At 40.9% G+C, this 26829-nt stretch overlaps 1 protein-coding gene, 1 long non-coding RNA gene and 1 other non-coding gene across 3 annotated transcripts in view; 1 reads left to right on the top strand and 2 right to left on the bottom strand.

Moving 5' to 3' along the window:
- Positions 1–14062, top strand: part of Acadl (acyl-CoA dehydrogenase long chain) — a 32176-nt gene extending 18114 nt beyond the window's left edge. Inside the window, exons 6-11 of the mRNA XM_085698810.2 lie at positions 548–712; positions 1324–1425; positions 2312–2425; positions 8974–9101; positions 10296–10382; positions 13386–14062. Of these exons, the coding sequence (XP_085554936.2) occupies positions 548–712; positions 1324–1425; positions 2312–2425; positions 8974–9101; positions 10296–10382; positions 13386–13479 (690 nt within the window). The 3' untranslated portion in view covers positions 13480–14062. The remainder of the gene's footprint in view (positions 1–547; positions 713–1323; positions 1426–2311; positions 2426–8973; positions 9102–10295; positions 10383–13385) is intronic.
- LOC125416167 (uncharacterized) lies at positions 123–26737 on the bottom strand. Its single transcript, XR_015737369.1, has 3 exons — positions 26582–26737; positions 24778–24869; positions 123–905 (listed from the first exon to the last, which is right to left on the bottom strand). It is a non-coding gene; the product is annotated as an uncharacterized LOC125416167 (long non-coding RNA).
- Positions 13049–13155, bottom strand: LOC125416492 (U6 spliceosomal RNA). Its single transcript, XR_007236906.3, has one exon. It is a non-coding gene; the product is annotated as a U6 spliceosomal RNA (small nuclear RNA).
- Positions 26738–26829: the final 92 nt, after the last annotated feature.

Here is a 26829-nt window from a genome sequence, read left to right as displayed (position 1 = left end):
TAGTGAGATCCTGTCTCATAGAAATGAATAATAGACAGCTATGGAGTTTCAGTAGGTGACTAAGCCAGGCAAGGTGCAAACGGAGGTGTCTGTTAACTATAATGCTTTCCTCATTTAGACCATTTTGAAAGTAGTCAATCTTTATTAAAAACAAAACACTACCCCAAACTGTCTTTTCAAAAACCCATCCTCTTAAAGAGTATATTTAAATTACTTTTTAAAAGCCAGTTCTCTTTTCCTCTCTGTGACTGTCCTCTAAAATTCAGTTTACCAAGTGAATGGGAAGTTTGGTTTTATTCTAGAGCCATAATCTATTGGTTTCCTGTCATTCATCACATGAGTAGTGGAGAAATGTGTACGCTTCGTATTGCATGGTGACCCCTGGCTGTTTGCTACCCTTCGTTGTGAACAGGCCATTCTGTGTGTGCAGATGGGGTAGCCGCTCCTGCCTGTGCTAGTCCTCCTGCCTGTGCCCCACCCCACCAGGACTGGCTTGCTCGGGGACCAGAATATTACAGGGCATCACAGTGCATTTGGGTTTTTGCAGGTGTTCATCACTAATGGCTGGTTAAGTGACCTTGTGATTGTAGTCGCCATAACCAATCGTGAAGCTCGATCGCCTGCCCATGGCATTAGCCTCTTCCTGGTGGAGAATGGAATGAAAGGATTTATCAAGGGCCGGAAGCTGCACAAGATGGGAATGAAAGCTCAGGTAGGTGATGGTGTGGATCAGATCTGGCAGTTCATTGTTCACTCTCAGTCAGAAAGCAGATATGGAGCGTCCTTCCGGCATCTTCCTGTGCTGATTGCCAGGGTGCCTTCTCAGAAACAGCAGAGGCGATTTCTGGGATGCCCCTGCCTCAGTTGTGCTCAGCAATGGGAAGGAGTCGGGGAGTTTTGAGTATCTGCTTAAGAAATGGGAACGTTAGCTTTTGTAATTGTAATAACCGTCTGGGAAATTTAGAAAGTTATGCAGTAATAAGAGTATTTTGGTATATATTACCAGAAAGCATGCTTAATGTGTGGTAGAATTTCTCACTTCCCAGGACCTAGAAAACTGGACAGTGTCAAAGCCTGAATGACGGTTGTATTGCAGTGAGGAAGCCACACATGGTGGGATGAGATGGAATTAGATAAAATACCCTCGCTTATGGCTCCACACACGGTGGGATGAGATGGAATTAGATAAAATACCCTCGCTTATGGCTCCATCTCCATGTTCATTTCAGTTTTTCTTTGTTTCATCTTCTGTGGAAGTTGTGGTTGTTACTGGGTTACTGCGAAACCAATGCCCGCATTCTCTGCTTGACCCATGTTTCTTAGGATACGGCAGAACTATTCTTTGAAGATGTCCGATTGCCAGCTAGCGCCCTACTTGGGGAAGAGAATAAAGGCTTCTACTACCTCATGCAAGAGCTCCCACAGGTATTAAATGCCTAACATGGCCATCTTCTGGTTAGAGACTGCCGGTTAGATACTGCACAGAAATAAAGAGCCGTACAGATCCATGCATTAAGGTTGTGTGCCACAGCAGGCATCTGAGTATCACACTGCACATAAAGAAAGACCACTGTTACAGGTCAGATAAGGAGGTAACGGATCTCGGCAGGATCCAACCAAAATGTAACCAAAGTAAAGAAAATAGGTATTTTATTTCTGTCATTCTTCCTTGCAATGATTCTGGCTTTTTCTTAAGTGAAGAACTTCTGTAAATTACTGTGACTCAAAGGGGAGAAAGTGTTAAACAGAAAGATCCGTCACATCTCAGTTTGTGCTTTGGGGTCGTAGTTGCCTAATTGTTGGCGCTTACACTTACTGGTGTGAGTGTGTTCACCCGATGGTGGCTATGGCTCCAGCTAAACATGAAATTGGCAGAAGCCAATGGCTCCAGTAGTAAAGTAGAGCACAGAAACCCCCAGCGTGGTGGAATTCAGCGACTAAAGCTATTTTTGCACTGATTGGAAGAATTTGCCCTGTGGACATGAAGATGTTGTGGAGCAGAGCTGCATCCATGCACTAGTGTGTAGTAGACAAGAAGGAAGTCAGCTGTGGAGCTAACTCCGTGTGTGGTGGAGACACTGTGGGAGCTAACTCCGTGTGTGGTGGAGACAGTGTGGATAAAACCCGAGCAGCGTGGCCTTGTTTCAACTGTGTCACCGCCACCACAGACCTGGGGAGTCTTTCCTAGCGCTAAGAAGGAAGTTAAAATATGACCTTCAGTAGTTTGTTAAGGCAATTTTTTATAGGACTCATTAAAATGGTATGAAAATCGTTTATGTAATAATGCTTACTGTTTAATTTTGGGTTCCAGGAAAGGCTGTTAATTGCAGATTTGGCAATTTCTGCCTGTGAGTTCATGTTTGAAGAAACCAGGAACTATGTTAAGCAGAGAAAAGCTTTTGGGAAAACAGTTGCACACATACAGGTGAGTTCGTCAGGTCAGTCATCACAGCTGCGGCAGGGTGGGGTGCTAATAATTCTGATGCAGGGTACTTTAGAAACATGACAGTAGACAAGCTGCCTAGAGGAGAGTGTAGGAACGCTGAGATAAGAGGAGGGCCAACGGCAGATCCCAAAGAAAACTGAGATTTGATGGTGACGTAGAAAAGGAAGATCACGCAAGAAGCAGAGAAGGAAAGGAGAAGAGAAAAGGCAGGTCAGGAGAGGCTTGTCGCAGAGGCCAGCAGGGAGACCGGGGAGGGAGACATGGAAGTGTGGTCTCCCTGCTTTCCTGTGAACCATACAGCCACCATGCTGGAGGAACTTCTCACCGGCGGCTGAGGGTTCACATTAACTCTTTCACATGAGTCTGCTGGAGCGGCTTTGCAAAGGAGAGTTAGAAATGGGACATCTGCATAGCATTACAGGAACAACCTTTGGAGCACTGTGGCCAAGTGTGCTTACGTCCTCACATGGCTCCCGAAATCTCTACAGTCAAGGCAATTATGTTCTGGAAGAAATATTTTCCTGTTTATAAACTTTAGAAATTCATCTAATATGCAAAATGGTAAATCTTACTATGAAAAATTTCTGAAGTTTATAAGATTGTGTTTATTCAAAAGTAGAAATATTTTTCTATTTATGAATAATATTAGTACTTACCTTATGTGATTACTGTAAGGATTTGATGGGGCAGTGCATATAAAGTACTTGGAATATTGTGTTCCATGGGCATGTGCACGCATACACACATACATAGACACACACAGATACGATAAATAAATCTCTAAAATATGCTACCCATATTTCCTGAATAATCCACAAAGCATATTATTAGACATTTAACCATAAAGGAAGTAGATCTGTACTCTTGTTCCATAAAAGAAAAGGATTCCTTTAAAATGCAGTCATGGGGGCTGGTGTGGCTCAGTGGGTAAATGTACCTGCCACCAAAGTCTGGTGACCTGAGTTCGAGTTCCAGAACCGATGTGGTAGAAGGACAGAACTGACTCCTGAAAACTGTGACCTCAACTCAGGCACTGTGGTATGTTTGTGCCCACACACATATATACATACATACATACATATAAGAAATAAATGCATATAATTTAAAATATAGTCATGTACTATAACAATGTATGTATAACAATGCAGTCATGATTGATGGACTGAACAAAAGACCTGGCGATGGGCCACTCATAACATGGTAGCTCCACGTGATGGTGGCGATGCTGGTGTAAGCAGCCAATCAGTCATGCAGACACAGTGCATTCAGTTAGGCAGGATATAATATTTGATAATAAATTTTAGGGCTGGAGTGATGGCTCAGAGGTTAAGAGCATTGCCTGCTCTTCCAAAGATCCTGAGTTCAATTCCCAGCAACCACATGGTGGCTCACAACCATCTGTAATGGGGTCTGGTGCCCTCTTCTGGCCTGCAGGCATACACACAGACAGAATATTGTATACATAATAAAATAAATAAATATTTAAAAAAAAATAAAAATAAATTTTATTGCTCATGTATTATGCTATACTTATTGTCACTGTCTCAGGCTGCATTACTTCTTTTATTAAATGACGTTTACCTTGAAATAATGTTATGCCAGCGGAATCCTCAGACACTGTTGTTCACCATGTCTCTTGCCTGTCAAGATGCTCCGCCAAACATCTGACCTGTACCATTTAGGCTCACACGATGGCGAAGTTGGTTAATGGCTTATTACTCAAATGATTCACCTTATTAAGTAATACATAACTATATTTCATTTTCATAACAAAAGATAAATATGCCTGTTTTTCAAAGCAAGTGTTGTTACCTTCTCACAAAACACGAGTAGTTCACTAGATTTTCAGTAGGTGGCAGTAGTAATCTCCAGTCAGTGGTTCTCAACCTGTGGGTCGAATGACCCTTTCACAGTGATCAAATATCAGATATCCTACATACCAGATACTTACATTTCGATTCATCAGAGTAGTAAAATTACAGCTATGAAGTAATATTTTATGGTTGGGGGTCACTACAACTCTATTGAAGGGTAGCAGCGTGAGCAAAGCAGAGAACCACTGGTCTCAATACTACTTGTGTGGGGGGTTGTGTGTATGCTGTGTGTGGAAAGCACGTGCACGAATGTGTAGGTGAGCACACTTGTGTAGACTTGTATGGAGGCCAGAGGTTGACTCAGTATTTTCCTCCACAGCGTTCAGCTTGTTTTTTGAGACAAGGTTTCTTCCAGAACCTGACACTGTTCTGGCTAGAGTGGCTGGCAGTGAACCCCGCAGTCTACCTGGCTGTGCACCCACTATGTGCAGATGGATTCCAGGGACAAACTAGCACACTTGGCTGTTTTGTGGGTGCTGGGAATCCAAAGTCGGGTCCTCGTGCTTGCGTAGGAAGCTGTTTACTCCCTGAGCATTTCACCAGCTGCCGACAGCTTCATATCTTTATGGAAAGTACTATTGTTTTCCTAATAAGAATATGTTGGGATTTCTTTCAAGTTTCTTTAGTAAGTTTCTTTGAATATTTTCATAATTCAAGTTTAGAAGTGCAGTAACACAGATGACTAATACATCCCTATTATCTTTTATTCTAAAGCTGACTGAGCTCTGGTTCTGTTAACTGAAGTTGATAATCTGTACATGGTAATGTTATCCTTGGCCAAATGCTACTTTAACATAATTATATTTCCTTTCTTTCTATAATTCTTGAATCTTGAACGTTTGGCTCTTTTGCCTACTCAGGTCCATACCACAAAATCCATCTCCTTTGTAGACTAGAGTATTACTATGATAAGGAAACAGGAGTTACAGGAAGACTTCATGGTAATAACCACAGCTCGTGGTTTGCCCTGAAATAACTGATAAAGCAGCACAACTCAGATGTTAGTAATAACAATAATGTGTATCATTTATTAACCGCCTTCCATTTCTTAGATGCTGGGTTTAATGTAGTTTTATCTTTTTTCATAACTATATAATAGTTATTACTATTATCTTTATTTATAAAGCAGTTAAGCCAGAGAGATTAAGTAAACTAAAACGATACGGATCCTCTATTCTAGAATTTACATTCTTTAAACATTATTATTTTATGTGTATGGGTGTTTGTCTCCATGTATGTCTGTGCACCATGTGGTTTCCTGTGCCTGGTGCCCAGGGAGGTCAAGAGAGTGTGACAGATCCCTGCAGCCGGAGTTAGAGACGTTTGTAGTCACCATGTGGGCGCTGGAAGAACAGTCAGTGCCCTTAACTGCAGAGCATCTCTCCAGCCACAGAGTCACCTGTGGGCAGTGAAGTGAAGATGGGATGGTGTTTATCTGACGAGCGTGTTTCGTCATTTCCTGTGTGGTACATACTTTTGATTCTAAAGGCAAACTATTTGGGAAAGAAATAGGAAAAGGAATAAAATGTCTTTCAGTTCAATATCTTCAAACAAAACTGTCTTCTTCCTAAGACCTTAAATATGGCATTAATTAATAGTAAGATTAGGTAGCAAATTGAGTTCATTTTTAAAAAATACTTATTATTTATGCTTATAACAGCTCACAGTTTTGTTTTAGTGATTCAGATTACTAACCATTCCAAGGTGTCTTCAAGTCCTAAAGCTCCAAGATAAGTGTTATTTATTGCTTAATTTTTTAAAAAAATTATATATTTAGTTTATTTACTCTCTCCCTCTCCACCCCCCACCCCCGTGCATGTGATGGGGGAAGGTGGTTGGTTATGCACACCTATGACAAGTGTGTGGAGGTTAGAAAACAACTTGTGGGGGCTGGTTCTCCTTCCACCATGTGGGCCGTAGGGATTGGATTTCGGTCAGGAGGCATGCCAGAAAGTGCCTTTATGTGCTGAGCCAGTGCCTGGCCCTCACTCGGAATGTCAAGAGAGATTTTAGTCAGTTCACTTAGTTGCTTACAGAGATTTCTTGTGTGTGTGTGTGTGTGTGTGTGTGTGTGTGTGTGTGAGAGAGAGAGAGAGAGAGAGAGAGAGAGAGAGAGAGAGAGAGAGAGAGAGAATAAGCTGGCCTTGAATTCCTGACCCCCTACCTCTGCCTCTCCAGTGCTAGCATTTAAGACCCATGCCACTGTGTGTGGCTAAGATTCTCTCTAAAGTCAGGCTGCACTTTTTACTGAGCAGGTAGGTATCTGTAACCACTAAAGATTCTCCTGTGAGCATGTTGGTCATTCATGAAAAGCACCCTACCAATGGGTGACGCTATCCCTCGCAGCCATTAGCTGAGTGGTTTCGGGAAGCGTGCCGCTGTTCCTGGTGAAGAACAAAGACCAGCCCTGTTCACTAGCTTCCAGCTCAGTGCCAAGAATATGTAAATATTTAATCTCTTTATCTTCAGACAGTAAATTATGTGCTCTTGGCGGCTTTTGTTATTTTTAGACCTCGGACCTAGTGTATGTGCTGCGGTAAGAATTTTAAGTGGGTCTAAATTTTAACTTCAGCTTCTAGAAGCTCCCAGCATTTGTGTAGAATAGCTTTCATATGAGCGAGATCGTGACCTTTTCATAGTCTAAATTGTGCATAAAGCCTCATATGTAACATCATACGGGGCAACAGTTCTCAAGAATTGTCTGATTTTCCTCCCTATCCCAGCTTTCTTTCTTTCAAATGAAATGTTATATAGTGTCATGGATTTAAGCCAACAGTAGACTTAGAATTCATGGCCCAGGGTTTTTGATGTCTATAGACAATGATTTGACCATGTTCTCAAATGTTTCTCTCTGTAAACATGTAAGGCGGGAGGGGGATCTTTATGCTAATTATAGATAGCTATCTGGCCAAAGGACATATAGAGGTAGAAACGAAGCTAGAAAAAATCTGGCCATGTCCAGCATGTTCCACATTGGATGCCAGGACTCCCAGGTGGAAGCTGGGTGCTGCTGGCCTCGCTACAGCTTGGTTTGGAATCATTAGATGTCAGTTAGTCTTTCTAGAAGAGGGTGCTGCAGAACTACAAGGAGACATAATAGTTCCACACCCGAGGCATCAGTTCCCCAAAGCTCCCACTCTAACGGGCATACCCAGCTCTCTCCCAGTCCCCCATTGCTCTAGTCCCCTTCTTTGCTTTTCCAACAATGAACAAATACCGAAGTTGTACCCGGGCACTGCACTGGTCACTCTGAAAATTCAGCTTTGAGAATTGCCATGGCCACAAGTATAAAAGTAGACCCCACAGCCCTGAAAGACAGCTATCACAACCTCCTTCGAGAACTCAAGCATGCCTGTGGGCCCTGAAGGTCCATTTCCAAGTTTTCAGTGTAGCCTTCACAAGTGTGCCTGCCTGTGGCCACAATGGATGTCTCACACACCTTGAAGCAGCATGATTGAATTGTAGCTTTCTCAAGGAAATGAGGGGCAGCTGGCCACAGATGGGCCTCTGACCTCAGTTAGAATAGGGTATGCATTTGGAGGCTCTACCCAAGTCCAGGATAGTTTCCGGAAGGAGGTTCAAGAGCTGGTGCCAGCAAGAACAGACGTGAACTCAAAGCTCAGGTGTGAGAGCCAAGAAACAGATCGAACTCCACAGAAGGAAGACCAATCAGGACAATTTAGAAAGGTCTAAATAGAATGATCTCCAGGTTTACTGGGCTGTCTGTGAGCAGCAGGAGAGGGTGGTTACATAGTTTTTAACACTTGCAGATAAGACCATTCAGATCTAGTTGGAGGCTACATGAGACCCTTCAGAGGGATGGGAGAGGCTATAGGTTACTGAGTTTGGTCTCTGCCTATTCCATGTCCATTATTAGTACTGTGATTACTAACCTAATAAGTATTTGATGACGGTTGTGATTAGATAAATCCATCTTTCCCCTCTATCATGTTATTTTATTATTTCACTGTAGGCCAAAGAGGCACAGTAGGGAAATACATACCCTTAATTTCCTGCTTAACCCCCAGGAAACTGGTGTTTTAGTGGTTGTTCGTGACGGCTCCTACCACAAGATGGTGCTAACACATTAAATCATTGTTCTTTTTTCCATTCAAAAATTTCCACTTCTTCCCCTCCTCCCACTCCCCTCCCACTCCCCCACTCCCCCTCCTCCTTCACCCTCCAGTCTAAAGAGAGGGCAGGGTACCCTGCCCTGTGGGAAGTCCAAGGCCCTCCCCCTTCCATCCAGGCATAGGAAGGTGTGCATTCAAATAGACTGGGATCCCAAAAAGCTAGTACAAGCAGTAGAAACAAGTCCCAGTGCCGTTATCAGTGGCTTCTCAGTCAGCCCCCATTGTCATGGGGGAGTGGGAGGATTGAGATGGAGGAATCATGATGTTTTTTAAGTAGTTTCTTTTAAACTATGCCAGGTGCTTACCTATTTTTATTTGCTACAGCTTTTTAAATGCTAAGATACAGGGGTTTTCTTTCTCTCTCTCTCCATTTAGGTTAACATGTACCCTTTTACTGGAAGAAAAACCTGGCAGTTCCACTTTTGTTTTGCTGTAACGTTTTTTTCCTATGTAACCATTTGAGGTGCTGAGTTCAAATCTGTGCTTTTAATAAGCTTCTCCCCCCCCCTTTCATCTCTAGACGGTGCAGCATAAACTAGCAGAATTAAAAACCAACATATGTGTAACCAGAGCCTTTGTGGACAGCTGTCTGCAACTGCATGAAGCAAAACGTCTGGACTCTGGCTCAGCTTCCATGGCAAAATATTGGTATGCACACTACTGTAGTTAAAATGTGGTGTTTGTTCAGATGGCTGCGGGATTCTGCCAGTCCTTAGACCTTGAAGGCAGTAAAGGTCTGCGAGTGAAAAGCAGCGTTAGAATAATCTGGAAAGTCCCACTGGGTTTGTTTATAATGTCCTAAAACTACTCAACTCGGTGTGTAACTCATCACTGCTATTAAAGGTGAACTATTAAGAGCCTGAAGTAGGATCAGTGAGTGCTTCAAGTGTTAAGTTTAATTTCAAATTATCTAAAGAATGGCAGTAAAGTGAGACAGACTCGAATCATAAAATTTGGGAGTCTTGCGGTGTCGAGTTCCATTAAGTAACTCCAACTAAATATGAGTCTCTGGGGACAGCTTTAGGTTATCCGGGAAGTTCTTAGGTTGGACAGAATGTGAGGTGTTTTCCAGGTCTAAGAAAATGCGTATCGACTGTCTGACCAAAGTCCTACTGAGTTTAGAAAAGCTCGCCTTTGGATTAAGGATGGTTAGCAATGCGGGTAAAGGGGAGTTTGAGAGCAGACCCCTGTAAAGTGTTATGTGTTTTAGTGTGGTTTAAATCAGATAGTTTCCTTAAAGAAGAAAGCAAACAAACAAAAAACATTTCTTCTCACTAGCCCAAAAGCAGCATAAAATTTTTCCCCACTGTTATTTATTAACTCAAGTTCAGTTCAGTCATTGCTAGACAAGGGAAATATGCGAATGGTGCTTTGTGTAATGATTTTATAATGACAAGATTATGAGATTAAAAAGGAATGTGAAGTTACCAAGCGCTTACACTTCGGGCTGGGGGAAGATAGTTTACACATTCTGTAAACTATGACACGTTCTTTGGCTTACGGGAAAAGGTATAAAAAATAATCTTATATATTTTTAGTTTTGGAAAGAGAATTTTGCATAGTTAATGGCTTTGTTCTTGAACATATCAGGCTTATAAATATAATGGTGTTGAATAATAAAATAGTTTATAAATCGTTGAGTAGTGAGAGAACTTTTTTAAAGGCACGGTTTCAACAAGGCTGGCCTTGAGCTTCTGATCCTCCTGCCTCTACTCCTGAGTGTTGGGTTACAGGCATGCACTACACTGCAGTTCCGTGATGAGGGTTTGACTCTAAAGATTTGTGAGCACTCTACCAACTCAACTTATATCTCTTTTTCTGCTTGTTATTTTCATCATTTAGGGCATCTGAATTACAAAACAGCGTAGCTTATCAATGTGTACAACTCCATGGAGGCTGGGGATATATGTGGGAGTACCCGATTGCAAAGTAAGTGTGGGGGTCTGTAATGCTTCTTTTCTTCCCCTTCTACCCCCGTCTTTCAGATAGGGTCTTGTTGTGTAATCCTGTCTGACCAGGCTGGTCTCAGACTCACACAACTCCACCTGCCTCTGCCTCAAGTGCTGTACTAATGGTGTGAGCCGCCACCACACCCATCCTATGATGCCTTTGTTTGTTTCTTTATAAAAAAAATCCAATTTTTTAAAAAAAAATTAAAAATAGATTTTTTTTCCTACAATATACCAAACCCACACCCTTTCTTTCTCTCCTTTATTACTATGAGCTTTTCTTTTCTTTTTTTCTTTTCAAGACAGAGTTTCTCTGTGTAGCCCTGGGTGTCATGGAACTTGCTCTGTAGACCAGGCTGGCCTCGAAATCATGGAGATCCTCCTGTTTCTGTCTCTGGTGTTCTGGAATTAAAAGCGTGCACCACCACCACCACCTGGTGCTTTTCTTAAGGATATGAAGAAGAAATTTTCTTTACTGTACCCTATATGGTAAACATATAGGGAAAGTATATGAAAATGTTCATTTTCAGTGAATATGTTTATGCAAATAGAAGTGGCTTTATTTTATTAGCTTCTCGTTAGGATTTATTTTTAAAGATAGCAAAGAGTCCAGCATACTTTTAAATGTGATGCTTGGCTTGAAAATATATACCATTTCCAAAACAGGAGAGTAATTCCTGAAGTTGTTCATATTCCCCCTTCTGTCTGTTTCTGTCTGTCTATCTCTCTCACACACATTACTTACTTTTCTTATTAGTGTCATAAAATCCCCTGATAGAAGCAGCTGAAGGGAGGGAAGGGTTAGTTTTGGCTCACAGTTTGAGGGTAATGTCAGGAGTGGGGAATGCCCTGGCTGCAGGAGTTTGGTGGTTGGGCTGGACGTCCTTTCTTTCCCCCCCAAGGATGTGGGAAATGATGATAGCAAGAAGCCAATTACATATTAAACCATGTGTGGCTATAGTGTTCGGACTTTGATTTAGAAAATCATCCAAGTCGGGATTCTCATACCTCCCCCAGGTTAAGCGACATTATTAGTGTGGGGGTGGGGGGATGGAGAAAGTGATAAGTTATTGCGTCTTGGCTTTATAGGTAAAAGGTGTGTTTTATTCCCTTCTATGATTTTTTTAGATAGCTAAGTCATAGCATGTGAGTTGGTTTTAGTTTTATTCCTTAGGTTTAGCATTAGACCCTTGAAGATCTCTTAGCTATTCTAGATGGAGAAGCTGAGACAGAAAACTTCACTGGAGTTAAACATTTCTCTACTGCCTTTCTCTGTTAATCTTAGTAAATTTAATAGGTAACTTATGAAATGTCTGCTGGTCTGTCATTGCATATCCTGGTAGAACTCCCTTAATATGAAAATAAATACCCAACCCAGCTCAAAAATGTCTGAAGCATTGGGATTGCTCGGGTAGGCTGGCAGGCTAGGAAAGGCTTCAGAGGATATGAGTGCTTGGTTCTGTAGAGAACAACAAAACCTTCCAGGGTTGGGAGTGGAGTTCATATATCTCAGAAAGTACTGAGTGTCCTAATTCCCTTTATAATACAGCTCATCATGGAGGTAAATATTAAATGAGGATCTACTTACTTATCTGCAAAGTACCTTGGTAGATGTGGGAAAGTCTAAGTTCAAAGTTGGTCATATGCCAATAAATTAACACATTTTGTCTTAGAAATTAAATAGTTAAAGTCTCAATTTTGTATTTGAGAAAGAAAGGTCTTTAAATGTTCCTGCCATGAAAAGTTCAGAGCTCAATAACTGGTTGCGCAGGCTTGGGACGATGAAAGCACTGTGACCTAATAAGAGTTCGCTTGCCAAAGAGGCGAGACACCTACATTCTTGTTCCGGTCGGACAGTTATCTCTTATGTCACCAGTAAATGGTAATCATTAATTAACAAATGCATCAGCCTCTCTAAATCTTTTTAGACTGCAAAGCAGTAGTAAGTATTCCCTTGTATTCCAGAAAGTTACAGGGAAAGGAGAGGGGGTGGAAACAGATGGTTGCTACCGTAGCTGTCCAAAGTGAGTCCTAAGGCTGGGACGTGGCTCGGTGGCAGAGCTCTCACCAGTCACGGTCCCGAGTTCAGTCCCTGCGCTAGTCAGGGTTCTCTCCCAGCAGCAGAATGAGAGAAAAGTGACCCCAGTCATGTGCTTGTGTGTCCAGTGGGCTCAGCCACTTAGAATTTAAGAGTGATTTAGTCACCCCCAGAATAAGCTACTTGTTAACTTTGGGGGGAAAATAATTTTTTAGAACATCAGGTGGTGGTTGTAGTGATAAAATTAAAAGGAATGTCTGGAAATAAGTAATTTATTTTTTTCCCTTAAGGTCAGTGGATTTAAACTTTCTGGAGAGACTAAAAGATAAGAAACCAAGATGTTCTATGCATTTCTAAACATAGACTTTTCAGGTTGTTGTTATATATGCTCTTTTTTTATTGATTTTTATTGAGCTCTACATTTTTTTTGTTCCCATCCCTGCCTTTCCCCTCCCCGCTTCAACCCTCCCCCAAGGTCCCCATGCTCCCAATTTACTTAGGAGATCTTGTCTTTTTCTACTTCCCATGTAGATTAGATCTATGTAAGTCTCTCTTAGTGTCCTCATTGTTGTCTAAGTTCTCTGGGTTTGTGGTTTCTAGGCTGATTTAAAAATATGGAACACTTCACGAATTTGCGTGTCATCCTTGCGCTGGGGCCATGCTAATCTTCTCTGTATCGTTCCAATTTTAGTATATGTGCTGCCGAAGCTAGCACTATCTGCTCAATTTTATAAAATTATGTTAGTGTACCTGTGTTGTTTTGAATTATCATGTCTTATCTTAATGGCTTTTAGTATGCCAACCTCGTATGAATGCAGGACTAGAAAAACCAGTTATAAGGAGCGCTTACTGCTGAAAGCTCCTTAGTTAAATAATTAGTAATTATCTAGAACTTAACATTTCTACCATGCTTATATCAATTCAACTTTCTTCTCGTTTATCTAGAGCTTACGTGGATGCTCGGGTTCAGCCAATCTACGGTGGTACCAACGAAATAATGCGCGAACTGATCGCCAGACAGATCGTCAGCGACAGCTAGACATGTGTCTCCGTCCTCGAATCCTATTACCTACGGCTAATCTGGATTCAAATCTCCTTGAGATAAAATGCAACCTGGAAAGCGGGGAAATAGTAAAGCTGTTTTTATGTACGGTTGTTAAAGAGAAGGAAATAAAATATAAAGATAAAGATAACACAGGGAAAAGAAAACTTTTGAACCCAAAAGAGTCTAAAGTTATGCTGTAAAAGGCTTAACTTTTTTTTTTTTACAGTGAATTATCAAAAATTTTCTAACTTGAGAGCCTTAATATCTTGTCTTTCAAATTCTGAAGAGGATAAATCACTGTGATCCTTAAAGTTGGGGCAGAAATAATTTTATATTCTTATAACTATAGTACTTACAGACTTTGAAAAGGCAAAATAATTGTAATTCACAGAAAGTCATTTCAGCTACGTTTTGTTCCAAAGCCCCTAGAACACTGGTTTCCGCCATCTTTCCACCTACCCCGTGCTTTTTAAACAATGACCAGAACCCTTTCTTCAGAAAAGGCCAGACGGTACCATATATAGTACACAGAGTCAATTATGTATCAACTAAAAATAAAGTAAAATTTTCAAACAAATCAGGTGTTGAATGTGTGTGAGGCACTGGGAAATGAGAATGTGTTCTGAGGGAGATGCACAGTTTGTTAGATAAGACACAAGGCTTTCCACAGATCCCGGTCCAATTTAACTAAAGAGGAGAACTCAGTAATTCATCATCCATAAATCCAAAAGTTTGATAGGTATCAAAGCAGAGGCTTTTATTTTTCAACAGTGTGATTTATTTATATTTACTAAATATTGTGCATCTTCTGTAAACTAGGCTGTTAGACACATTGGGAAGTAAGCCTGGAATAACCCTCCTACAAACTAGGAATAATAGAGTTTGAACATTCCAGGTAGGCTAAATATGATAAAAGTAAGCATTTAAAATATGACTGTGGGAAAACCGTATTTGAGACTTACATAATTATTATGAAAAATAGAATTAGTTTATAAACTGACATTTTAGTACTTTGATTTTTCTGCACATAGTATAATAGTGAGAAGTTGTAAAATGGAGATACACTCTTGCTCAACCATTTCTACAAATGGGTATAGCAGAAGAAAGGTGGGGTCTTCGGATATTCCTTCCCTCATAATTCACAGCTCTGGGTTCATTGTTGCCAGCTGAACTCCTTTTATATCCATTTAACATTTAAACGTGTTCAAATTGTTTTATTTTTTGAGAAAACTTCGCTGTGCCGCTTTGGCTGATCTGGAAAAGCTACATCGACCAGGCTGGCCTGGAACGTGTGGTGATCTGCTTGTCTCTGCCTCCCATTTCAAGAGCAGGGATTCAAGGCGTGCACCACTAAGCCAGGCTCAAACTCTTCTTTAAAAATAAGATTTTACTTTTAATTATATCTATGTGTGTGAGAATATATATGTATTTTAGTGTGGGTGCCCACAGAGACTGAACAGGGTACTGGATCCTCTGGGGCTGAAGTTATCGGCGGCTGTGAGCTGCCCAGGATGGGTGCTGGGAACTCAACTCCAATGGTCTTCAAGAACAGCAGGCACTACCACTGAGCTATCTTCCTAGTCCCTAAATTCCTCTTAAGTATGACATTTGCAACTTACACGTCTCTCCTGCCAACAGGAATTCTAAAGGTTTTGCTAGAACTCTTCCTTGCCCCTTTGACCTCTTTAAGACTGCAATGTAGAGGTGGACAGCCATGGGTTTAAATGGGTATTCTTCCCTTAGGACTTACAATTTATAACCTTATTAAAAAAAAAAAAAAAACGGAATGTGCTCCTCAGCTTTGCATTTGGCTTTAATTTCTTAAACCGCTAGTCTTTGTGCTCTGATTGTGTGACTGTGTAGTGTCTCCTGGGGAGGAAATTTATCATCTGAATCCCACGCGGTGCTGACTGTTCAAGAAACAATAAATAATAACAACGCTCAAAAGAGCAAGCTGGGCAAGCAGGAGGAAGCGCTACCTTGTAAATATTAATGAGAGTTTAAGGGCTTGGATGGTTTTTGTCCGGAGGCTGAGATTCGTAGGATCAAAACTGTTGCTTTACAATGACCTTCCCCCCATTTCCTGATAATGTCATTGAAAACTGCTTTGAGTTGCTATTTTAAAATCTAACTGCAAGTGTTTACTAACCTAGTGATCTTAGTAGTTTATTGCTGAGAGTATATGATTTCTAGATTGTTTTTTCCATGCCAGTATTATTTTTGGCATATACAGCATTTATTTATTTGGAGTCATTGGAAAAATTTGACATTAAGATTGAAAACAACTGCAGGCTTGTGTCTACTACTTTATAATAAATGTTGAAAAATACTATTTAAAACCTTTTTATTTTCAACAAAGATTTCTGGAGAGCTAGAATTAGATTAAACATAACGCACAGGATAACCAGCCTCCAGTTTGTATTTGCAGTCATTAGCATAGACATTTTCGGCCTCAAGTCTTTTGAGGCAAGCCCCAGATTTAATGCTATTTCATACCCACATGAACTCCAGAATACATATGTAACAGATGAAAATGTTTTGTTTTTTATATCTAGCCAACTATTATACTGCAGAAACTTAAATTTAACATGTAATTCTAGGATCATTTAAATTTCCAGATTATATTTAAAAATGCCTTTTGGGGGACTAGTTTGTTTAAATTTGGATCTAAGTATGACCTACAAATTCTGTTTGTAAGCTGAAGACATAGTGTAGTGGTTAAGAACTCCTAGAGGACCAGAGTTACATTCCCAGCATCCAAGTCAGATGGTTCACAATGGTTGGTAACTTGAAGGAGATTCAATACCGTCCTCTGGCCTACTCTGGCATCCATACATAAGGCACGCACACACTTTAAGATCCCATTTTGTTGCATCAACCCTAAAAATTTCTTGTATTAGAGTTACCCTATCTTTTCTCCCCTAATTTCTTTAAAAAATAATGGATATTTTTCCTTTTGTCATATATACTGAAAATACTTTTTGCAGCTCTCAGAATTTTAGTATATATAGATTTATTATTTCAGTTCTCATAGATTCATGCAGCTCTAACTACAACCAGGATACAGAAAAGTTTCATGCCCACCAAAATGTCCCTTGTGGTCTGTATATCATAGCTTCCCATACCTTTTGCCCCCGGCACCCACTGAGCTGCTCTTTGTCATCTTGAGACAGGGATATGCACAGGATTATACAGCACATAACTTGTTGAGAATGTCTTTGTCTTTGAAAAATGCATTTGAGACTCATGCATTTTGCATGAATCAATAGCTTTCTCCTCTTTGGTGTTAAGCAGTGTCTCCATATGAGTACACCACAGTTTATTATTCATTCCCCTTTGCGAGATCTTGGTCCAGGTTAAAGTTAAATGTAGCGTCTTAGGGTTAAATTCCCAGGAGGGAACTGTTGAATTGCATGCATAAAAGCACTGCAATCTTTCTCCAGACATCTGTATCATTTACCTCCTAGCCATCTACTTAAGAGTGCAATTGCTCTAAATAGTCACCTTTATATTACCTATTACAGAAGGCATGTACTGATTCTTAAATTTTTAATTTATATTATGTAAATATGGGTGTTTGTCTGCATATATGTCTGTGTACAATGTGTATGCCTGGTGGGCATGGAGGCCAGAAGAGGCCATTTGCTTTCGTAGAACTGGAGTTACTGATGGTGGCTATGAGCTGCCATGTGGGTGCTAGGAACCGAACCTGGTTTCTCTGCAAGAGCAACAACTGCTGTTAACCACTGAGCTATCTCTCCAGCCCCTTGATGTCTCATGGTTTTCATTAAGCATTTCCCTGATCCTACTGATGTCAGGACAGCTTTTCTCAATGCTTATCTTCCTTCCACCTGTTTCCTTTGATGAGTTCTCGAAAATCTTTTGACCATATTTTTTGGGAGGGGGGTTGTTTTCCTAATGTTGAGCTTGGAAGGTGTCTATTTTAGGTTTTGTGAAACACAGGACAAAGCCAGGCTGATAGTGTCTCTGTCTCTCTGTCTCTCTCTCCCCCATTCTCTGTGTATGTGCTAGTAGCAGGTAGTTTTAGGCTCGGATTGTTGCTAGCATAGAAAGTAAAGAGTAGCTAAAAGTACTAGCTTTCAAGAGTCTTTAAAGCAGAGTTAAGTGAAACAAGTGGGGTCTGATGGCCCTGTTGCTGTAGAGCCCATTCCCTGCTGCTGCTAAGCACTTTGTAGGTATGCCTAAAGGTGCTGAGGAAGAAAGCCCTCACAGGCACTAGGAGACCATGAGAAACTGTCTCGGGGTATCTCCTTGGTGCAGAGGCAAGCCCTGGAGGAGAATTGGCCCGGCAGCAGGACCTCACAAGCTTCCCCTGCTATTCCAGGGGAATCACAGGGCACAGGACATTCTGCGGATCCAGCTGCTGCTCAAGCTTGGCTTATGTGGCTTGAGCACTGGCTCATGCTGTTCCTTGTAGATGATCCCGTCTGATGTGTGATTTGTAGGTGGCCTTTTCATATTTCACCATTTATTTCCACTAAAAAGTTCTCAATGTTTGAATTATAATAAATTTTTCTTTTATACATCCTAAACTTGCTGTCACATCTAAAAACTCTTTACTGAAAACCAAGGCCATTCAGTTTTTCTGTATTTTTCTTAGAATTTTATACTTTGTATTATTCATTTAGATCTATGCTCATTCAGTAATTTTGTATGCAGTATGAGCTTTATATTTCAACTTTTTTCTTCAGTCAGTGTTTGAGTGTTCCAATGTTAACTGTTGAAAGAGTATCTTTAATGATTGAACTGCTTTTTGCACCTTGGTTAGAAACCAACTGACCGTGTTTATCTGGGTTTGTTTGTGGGCCTGTTCTGTTGCAGTGATCTATGACTAATTCCTCTGCTGCTATCCTGAGTTTGGTAGCTTTTAGAAGGTTTTAAAACTAGGTGGTGGAATTTCCCTAGCTTTGTTCTTTTTCAAAATTGCTTTGGCTGCTTTTCTTTTTAAACCCTATATACCTTTTTAGTGAACTTGTCTATATCTATAAAAAAAATCCTGTGGAGCTTTGGTTTGGGATGAGTTGGATCTGCAGTCAGTGTAAAGAAAAGTGTCATCCGCTGGGACCTTTCAGGCATGAATAAGCGTCTGTTCATTTAGACTTCTTTATTCAACTGCTTTTAGATTTCATCACTAAAGTGTCATGAACATGTTTTCCCCATTCCTTCATAAAGTTGAGTTGTTAGGAATCAAAACATTGGTTTATTTTGTAGAATACCCACCATTATTAATTTGCCTCATTGATCTTTCATGATGGTTTCTGTTTATTATTCCGTCTTCTCTAGTTCCTATAAACTGAAAGATGTAGAGACGTAGATTGGGCTCAGTCCTTTCCCCCGGGTAACTTAGTAAGCTGTGCTGTAGATATTCCTATCATATCAGTTCATCAGACACACATGCAGAACACTGAAGTTGTTCAGGGAATTCAGATAGTATTAATATGATATGTGCATAAAGTATCCTAAGTTCTGCCAAGTGCCTTAACATCAATAATTTGTTATTTTATTGAATAACAGTAGTTGAAATTGCTTTTCTAAATTCACTCCTTTTGTATTCATTAACTGCATTTCTTAAAAACTTTCTAATGGTTTTTCTTTGTCTGTGTCTATCCGGCCTCACAGAAGTCAGCAGCTGAGAAGCAGAGCTTCACGAGACTTACTGAGAAGTAATGTGGGTGACACACAGAAAGGAGAGGAGTTTGTACTGAGCAGGGGGAACAGATCCCTTAACCACAAAGTGTACTGGGCCAACCATGCCTAGCTTTCAAAGGAAAGCTGTGGAGTTGACTGCCTGTTAGTGTGTTCCAGGATTGGACAGTCCAATCATCATCAGTCCAACCCTTGCTCAGTCCTAGAGAGGCCTTGCCTGGTCTTAAAAGTTGTTGTCAAGCTGGGTGTGGTAGTGCATGCCTGTGGTCGTCACTCTCAGGAGAGGGGCAGAGCCAGGAGGATCAGGAGTTTGAGGTCAGTCTGGTTTACATAGCAAGTTCCAGTCCAGCTTGGACTAAGGGGAGACCCTGTCTCAAAAAAAAAGTTGACATGGATCTCACAGGTGACAGCAGCTAAAGGCTGCTGGCTAAGTCTCTCTCACACACTCTCTCTGAATATTTACTATTTATTCTTGGCATTTTCACACATCTGTACAGTGTAGCGTTGCATCTAACCAAATGCCTTCTCCCTAGCACTGCTTCTCCTCCACCTCACAGCTTCCTTTGAAAATAACCCACTGAGTCCAATTAGTGCTGCCTGCAATAGACGAGTGTAGGGCCAGCCATCTCCCTAAAGAAAAATGAATTCTCCCCCAATTGCCAGTAATTGCCAATAACTGCTTAGGGTTTTTGTTTGCTTATCTGTTTGCTTGAAACCAGTGTTGCTGTATAAACAAGTCAACTTTGAACTTCTCCTCCTGTCTCAGTCTGCAGAGGGCTAGGATTACAGACATGCACCACCACAACTGGCTCAGATGTTCTCTTTATTCCTACTTTAATGCAATTGTTATGAGATCACAACAGATAGCGGTGTTGTCCATGCAGGCATCAAGACCAGAATCCTCCTTCAGCCTCCTATTGCCAGGATTACATGTGTTTGCCATTATATCTGACATTTAAATGTATTTCTTATAAAATGCCAAGTCCTTTTTTGAAGGGATATCTAGAAGTTGTATGTACATGATTGCTACATCCTGAGTTATAATTTATAAATAAGAGACACAAAATAATCTTCATTCTTTTATTCCTTTTGATAATGTGTTTTAGCTACTTCTAATGGTAATGATTAATTTTAGAATTAGTAAGAACCCATGGGTTTGGTTTTTTTTTTTAAAGATAGAGTTTTACTGTATAGACTTTGCTGTTCTATAACTGGCTATTAGAACACTCACATTCATAAACATCTGTGTGCCACTGCCTCCCCAGTCCTGTGATTAAAAGTGTAACCAATATGCCTGACTGAATTTTGAAAATTTTAATGGACTTCAGTTAACTGTAGTCATTATTCTTTTTAATGTATAAATTGTTTATTCTTGAAGAGCAGCGTTAAGGCTCAGCCCACGTGGACGGTGGTGTCGGAGGGAAAAGAGTTAAAGACTAGTCTGAGCTACATAGCTAGTTCAGGGCCGGCCCAGAAGACATGAGACCATGCCTTAAAATAATTAAAAGAAAGGGGGGGAAGATCCCTTGAAAAAACACTCCTGTTTTTCTGTGTATTATGGAACATGTCAGTCACATTAAAAAGCACAGAGCAGCACTTAACGAGCCACATGTGCCACCCGTCTTTGACAATTATCAGCTGGACCAATTTTATCTTCCCCACTCTCATAGATTGTTTAAAAATAGATACCAGATGTCGGGTAATTCCGAGGAATATTGTTCCTGACTCACTATTTATGAAAGTGCCTTCTATCTGGCATGGCAGCAACCTCTCTACCTTCCCACAGCCCCTGCGCTGGAGTCACACCTCAGTCCCAGAATCTATCTCATTTATTTAGCACAAGTTTTCCAGCTTCAAGGTCCTACTATCAGCGCTTTATTATTCATTTATTTATTTTTGCCATCTCATGAAATCTCCTTGGAAACTGTCTTATCATCAAAAATTAAATTTTTTCATAAGTATTTTCCTTTAAGCTAAGTTCATTGCAAATTTACCTTACCATGTTGCAAAGTAAGTGATGTTAGATAGGATATTTTCTCCTGCCAAAAACGAAGCCCAAATCAAATTTAGCTTAAATACTGAAGGGCTCACAAAACTGGACTGACGGAGGGAGGGCAGACGCAACACTGTCTGAACAGCTTAACTTAGTCATCAGGAACCCACTTTTCCAGTTGGAGACCATGTCCAACCAACACATATTTTCTTCTTAAAATCAAGGCCTATACACTGGGATTTGTCTCTACTGCATGTACTGGCTTTTTGGGATCCCAGTCTATTTGGATGCTCACCTTCCTAAGCCTGGATGGAGGGGGGAGGGCCTTGGACTTCCCACAGGGTAGGGTGCCTTGCCCTCTCTTAGGACTGAAGGGGGAGGGTGAGTAGGGGAGGGGAAGGGTGAGTAGGGGAGTGGGAGGGAAGTGGGAGGAGGGGAGGAAGTGGAGATTTTGATTGGTATTATTTATAAAGTAATAAGTTAAAAAAAGAAGGCCTATATTGTTGGAGGAGAAGATGTATTTAAACTGCTAGACCTGTACCTCTTAGGCTCTGCTGCTAATATATATATATATATATATATATATATATATATATATATATATATGATGAATGTGTAGAACTTTTGCTAGAACTTAAGGAGAGACATGTTGAAGACTGCAACTCCTGTTCTTTCAGGTACCTGGGAAAGGAACAGTAATGATGGGAAAGCTGTGGGCCTCTGGGATGAGAGCTTTGAGAACGGATAGATAGAAGGGTAGCAGAAGCTGGATTGTTGATGGGTCAGTGGTGTTATAAGCTCTGGAGCTCTTAGTGCATTTCACTGGCTCTTAAAATGGACTGTTTGCCTATGTATTAAGGAAAGAGGCTTAGAATGGAGGCCTGTGATTCCAGCTACTCCGGGAGGCTGAGGCAGGAGAATGACAAGTTCACTGCCTGGGTGACACAGTGAGTTCAAGGCCATCCTGGGAAACTTAGAACGCATCTCAAAGAAAATACAATAAAACAACAAAATGTAAAGAAAAGAGGGTGAGAAGGAGGTCAAGTAGTATATTTACCTAGCATGCATGTTTGAGGTTTAATCCATAGCACTGCTATTCCACACCCCACCCCTCCCAACCCAGGGAAACCATTGCTTTTGATTCTAAGGACTTAATACAGGGCTGGCACATGCTAGGCATGTAATCCACCACTTAGCTGGACCCACTATCTTGGGCTTTCTGATGTTCACAACCTCTATTTTCCTAATACAGAGTAGCTTTCAACTTATGGACTAGAGATGCCTTGAGGTTTGTGTCCACTTTCATCAAGGAGAATTTAGTGAAATATAATCTATGTGTATTGCTATATTTAAATGCTTTGATGAACTTTGCACTAATTCTACCAGGATCAAGACACAGCATGTTTTCCACACCCCTCTTGCCGACCCAGTCAGGTCTCCTCAGCTCGGCAACGGTCGGTCTGCTTTCTGTCATTCCGGTCACTTTCTTCCCAGAGCCTGACATAAGCGGGATTGTGCAATCTGGTTTCTTTCATTCAGCATTCTGTTTAGGATGCAGCCATGAATGCAAATGTCATAATGGAACCCATTATTTTGTATGCTCACTTAAAAAAAAAAACTCAGGATCTAGGAGGAGTTGAGAGAATATGATAAAATATATTGTATGAAAAACTTTAAAAAGCACTTCACAGTGGCATTCTATAATAGACTAGATAGACACCCCACACTTTGCTTATTCTTTTACAGATGGTATATTTTAGGGTTGCTTCCAATTTAGTCTACTGTAGATAAAAGTAATATAGGGATTCACAAGCAAAGGAAATTATTTTTTATTCTCCTGCCTCTGTGGCCAGTATTGTCTTTTCTCGTATCCAGTCCTCGTTCTAATAGTTCTGTTGCATACCTCTTCCTTTTCAGCTCTAAGTACTGGTTAGTTCAAACTTAATCTGACGTGAGGAGCACTTGCTACTACTACTGCCTCACATCAGACGCCTGAGTTTTATCATAAATATGTGGATGTATATATGACAATGGAAGACAGTTGTTTTTTGGCACAGAAACATAAAGAACAGTAACAAACTCCCCTATGTGCCCTATTCTATGACAGGTGAGCAAGAAGGCTAGCTTTGGATCCGGTCAAGACTGCTAAAATCCAAGACTGGCCACTTATTACTGTTAGTATCTTGATACTTGGAGTCACTGAGTTTAATTTTTTTTTTTTAACCCAGGAAATTAGCAGAGAACTGCAGAATGTAAGAACTAAATTTTCTTCCATTCACCATGTGTTGAGAACCGGCTTAAGCTCTAGGGATTCAGCACTGAGTAAAATGGCCCGAGCTCATGGAGCTTATTTATATTCTAGACCAGGGAGGGAAAAATGAAGATCTGTGTTCTGTTGGATAGTGAAGTGCTATAAAGAAACACAGAGCAGAGACGGGAGACACAAAAGGCTGTGTTTGTAATCCATTCTTGGCTGAGTTGCTTGAAGCCAGGCGTGGATCTCTATCTCTGGTATTTATCACAGTGTCAGCTGGCCCCTAAGTGCTGCCTGGGGCTTCCTGAATGGAAGGAGTGACTGAGCGAATGCTGGCATTGGAGACGGTCTCAGGAAATCACCGGCAATATCGCTTACCTGAGTGTTTTTACAGATTCCAGTCAGGTCGTAATTATGTCAGCAAGAACTGTGCCCTTCTCTTCTCCTTGCTCTTGCTGGGTCTTTAGCTTTACCGCTCTCTCCTCATAATATAATTTTCTTGGGACCCTGAATTCTTTTAATGTATCTTTAAAATAATAGATCCTTGATTTTTAAGAGTACATGAATTCTTTCAGAATTTTATTAAATAAGTAAAATAGAAAACCATTTTACAAATGACTTAGCATATCAACTTTTAGAACTTTATGGTTTCTGGAAAGCTGAAGTGCTTATACTACTTATAACAGAAACATGTTTTAGGATAGTATTTACTGTCGAGAACAATGTGCTTAATATGTAGTTAAGTGAGGGTTATCATTTTGTAAACTACAGCAACTAGTTTATGAAAATAGTTACAAAACAGGCTACACAAATTACTGTTTTCTTCCGTGTTTTTTTTAAAAGTATATTTCAAACCCATGCCATTAAACAGCCTCTCATTCTTACTACTTTTGGAGTACCATAAAATTGAATATAAAGGGAGGAGGAACGTGTTACTGTAGTGTGATGTTTTACTCTTTTGGCTTTTTGAGGGACCCACCACCCAACTCCCAAATAAATCCCATATGGAGGCTTATTAGTTATGAATGCACGCCTTAGCTTGGCTCGTTTCTTACCAGCTTTTCTTAACCTAAATTAACCTGATGACCTTTTGCCTCTGGGCTTTTTATCTTTTTGTTACTTTTTTTTTTTTTTGTCTCCTTCTCCATGACCGGCTGGGTGGCTGCCCCGATCTCCTCGACTCCTTGTTCTCTTTGCTCCTCTCTCCTCCTAGTTTTCTCCTTCTCTTTATAATCTTGCCTACCAGCCCCGCCTATTCTTGTTCCTGCCTTGCTACTGGCCGTTCATATCTTTATTAGGACTTTCAGGTGTTTTAGACAGGCACAGTGATACAGCTTCACAGAGTTAAACAAATGCAGCATAAACAAAAGTCACTCACCTGAAAATAATATTCTCCAATATGTTACATACATGATGGCTTCACAAACTGGAATATTTATGTAAGGTCTACAAAAATCTGGCAGACTGAGGCTGGTTTTAAAAAAGAAGAAGAAAGAAAGAAAAAAAGAAAGAAAGGAAGGAAGAAAGAAAGAAAGAAAAAAGAAATTAACCTTGAATGTTAGAAACCAACCTAATTATTACCATGTTTGATGACTGAGTTAGGAAATATATTTAAAGCCTTGTTATGGTTTTATCTATATTTTGCAAAGCTAACTACTGCTGTATCTCCTTTATAACCACCACAAAATATGTTTTCAACACACATTTCATTAACTTACATTGGTATTGGTAATAAACGATTGCCCCACAGGAGACAACTGGGCCTCAAGTCATTTTACAGCTCTACGATTACTTCTATTTTAAATTTGTTCCTTGTCATTCATTAGGATGTTAGAAACTGAACCCAGGGCCCCTCACTAATGCTGGGCAAGTGTTCTCTTGCCATGGCACACCCACAGACCTTGCCACTTATGATTTAACAGTGTCGTTAGCAATATTGTTTTCTATTCTAATAGTATGATACAAATTACTGCCCCCTTAAGGATATTATTTCCTGAGTTATCATGGATGCCTCCCTCTTTTTTTTGAAGCATCTAAAATGAATTTTGAGTTTTGAATTCAAAATCTTAGAACTGCTCTAACATCGCTGACTTCTCAAATTGCTACTATCTCCACCATGCAACTTTGTTTTTAACACAGGGTCTAGGTCTTAAAAAAAAAAAACAGTTATGGCTGTCCTGGAATTCATGATGTAGACCAGGCTGGCCACCTCTGGGATATGATGCACCAATCCAGGTCCCACCATATGTTTTATTTAAACGCTTTACTTATTTTCTGTTTCCATACTTAGAGACTGTGACAGCCCTTTAAAGGTGACAAATAGCCAGTAGGTGTTTAATTTTTCCTCCAACACACCATTAGATCATGACTTTTAATCCATTTTAATATTTTCTGAAATTTCTCCCTTGACCCATGTTGAGCAATTACTGTTTTTAATAATTTTTATAACTATTCCCCACTGAAGACAGTTTATCCTTAACGTTATATCAGCTATGTGATGTACTAGAAAGAGTAGTGGCAAATCTTCCAATTCTGGTAATGTCTAAGTATTACTTTCTGATGACTTCAATTCTTCACGCTTCTACCACGGTCCTGCCCTGTGATCCCTTCCAAATAAAAAGGTAGAAATAATGATTAAATCTGGATCTAAAATTCTAGTGCCTTCCACTCCCTAAAGCATTCCAGGGAAAATCTGCTTAGCAAAGCTTCTATTATCTAAGTAGCTATATTTAGGTTATCATTTTTTTTTCTTAAGCATCAAGTTCAAGCCTGGGGAAATGCCTGGGTGCGACCAACGGTGAAGCTGCAAGCTGGACCAGGTGCAAGACTCAAGAGATGTTTTTGTGCCTCTCTAGTCAACAGTTTCCATCTAATATCCCGCTTTTCTGCGCTATCGCTCTAACTGCAGCGCTTCTCAATCATAAACTATCTCAAATGTATCCACGGCAGATTTGTCACCTAGTTGATTCTTGGAGGTCCGACAGAGGATGACTTGGGATCTAAGTCTCTGAGCCCAAAAGACAAGCAAAGGCACGGAGGTAGTGGGCCTCGGCAGCGGAGGAAGGTAGCTAACCCTCGGCCAGGCCAAGCCTCGCGGCCGGGACGCCCAGGCTCGAAGAGCAGCAGAGAGGGACGCTCAGTCCCGCGTTTTTCCCCCCGCCTCTCATTTTCGTGTCACAGACCTAGAGAAACCGCAGCGGGAAGTGGCTCGGCAGTCCGACTGGCGGTGTTAGCTCTCCCGAGGGTGGAGAGAGCGCGGAGCTGCAGCCGAGCGGAACACCCTGCCAGAGTTCGGCCACCGCGCTCAGGCCGCTTTCCGAACGCTCCCAGCCGCTTCCGCAGGCCCCGCCCCCGCCGGGGTTTCCCCGCCGCCCGTCTCATTTGCATGGCGCGCCCCTCCCCCGTTGCCATTGGCCGGAGCCGGGCCCCG

The sequence above is a fragment of the Myodes glareolus genome, chromosome 1 (genome assembly GCF_982192425.1).
Source record: "Myodes glareolus chromosome 1, mMyoGla1.1, whole genome shotgun sequence".
NCBI lineage: Eukaryota > Metazoa > Chordata > Mammalia > Rodentia > Cricetidae > Myodes > Myodes glareolus.
Note: the sequence above shows the minus strand (reverse complement) of the source record. Positions and strands in the feature narration are given on the sequence as shown.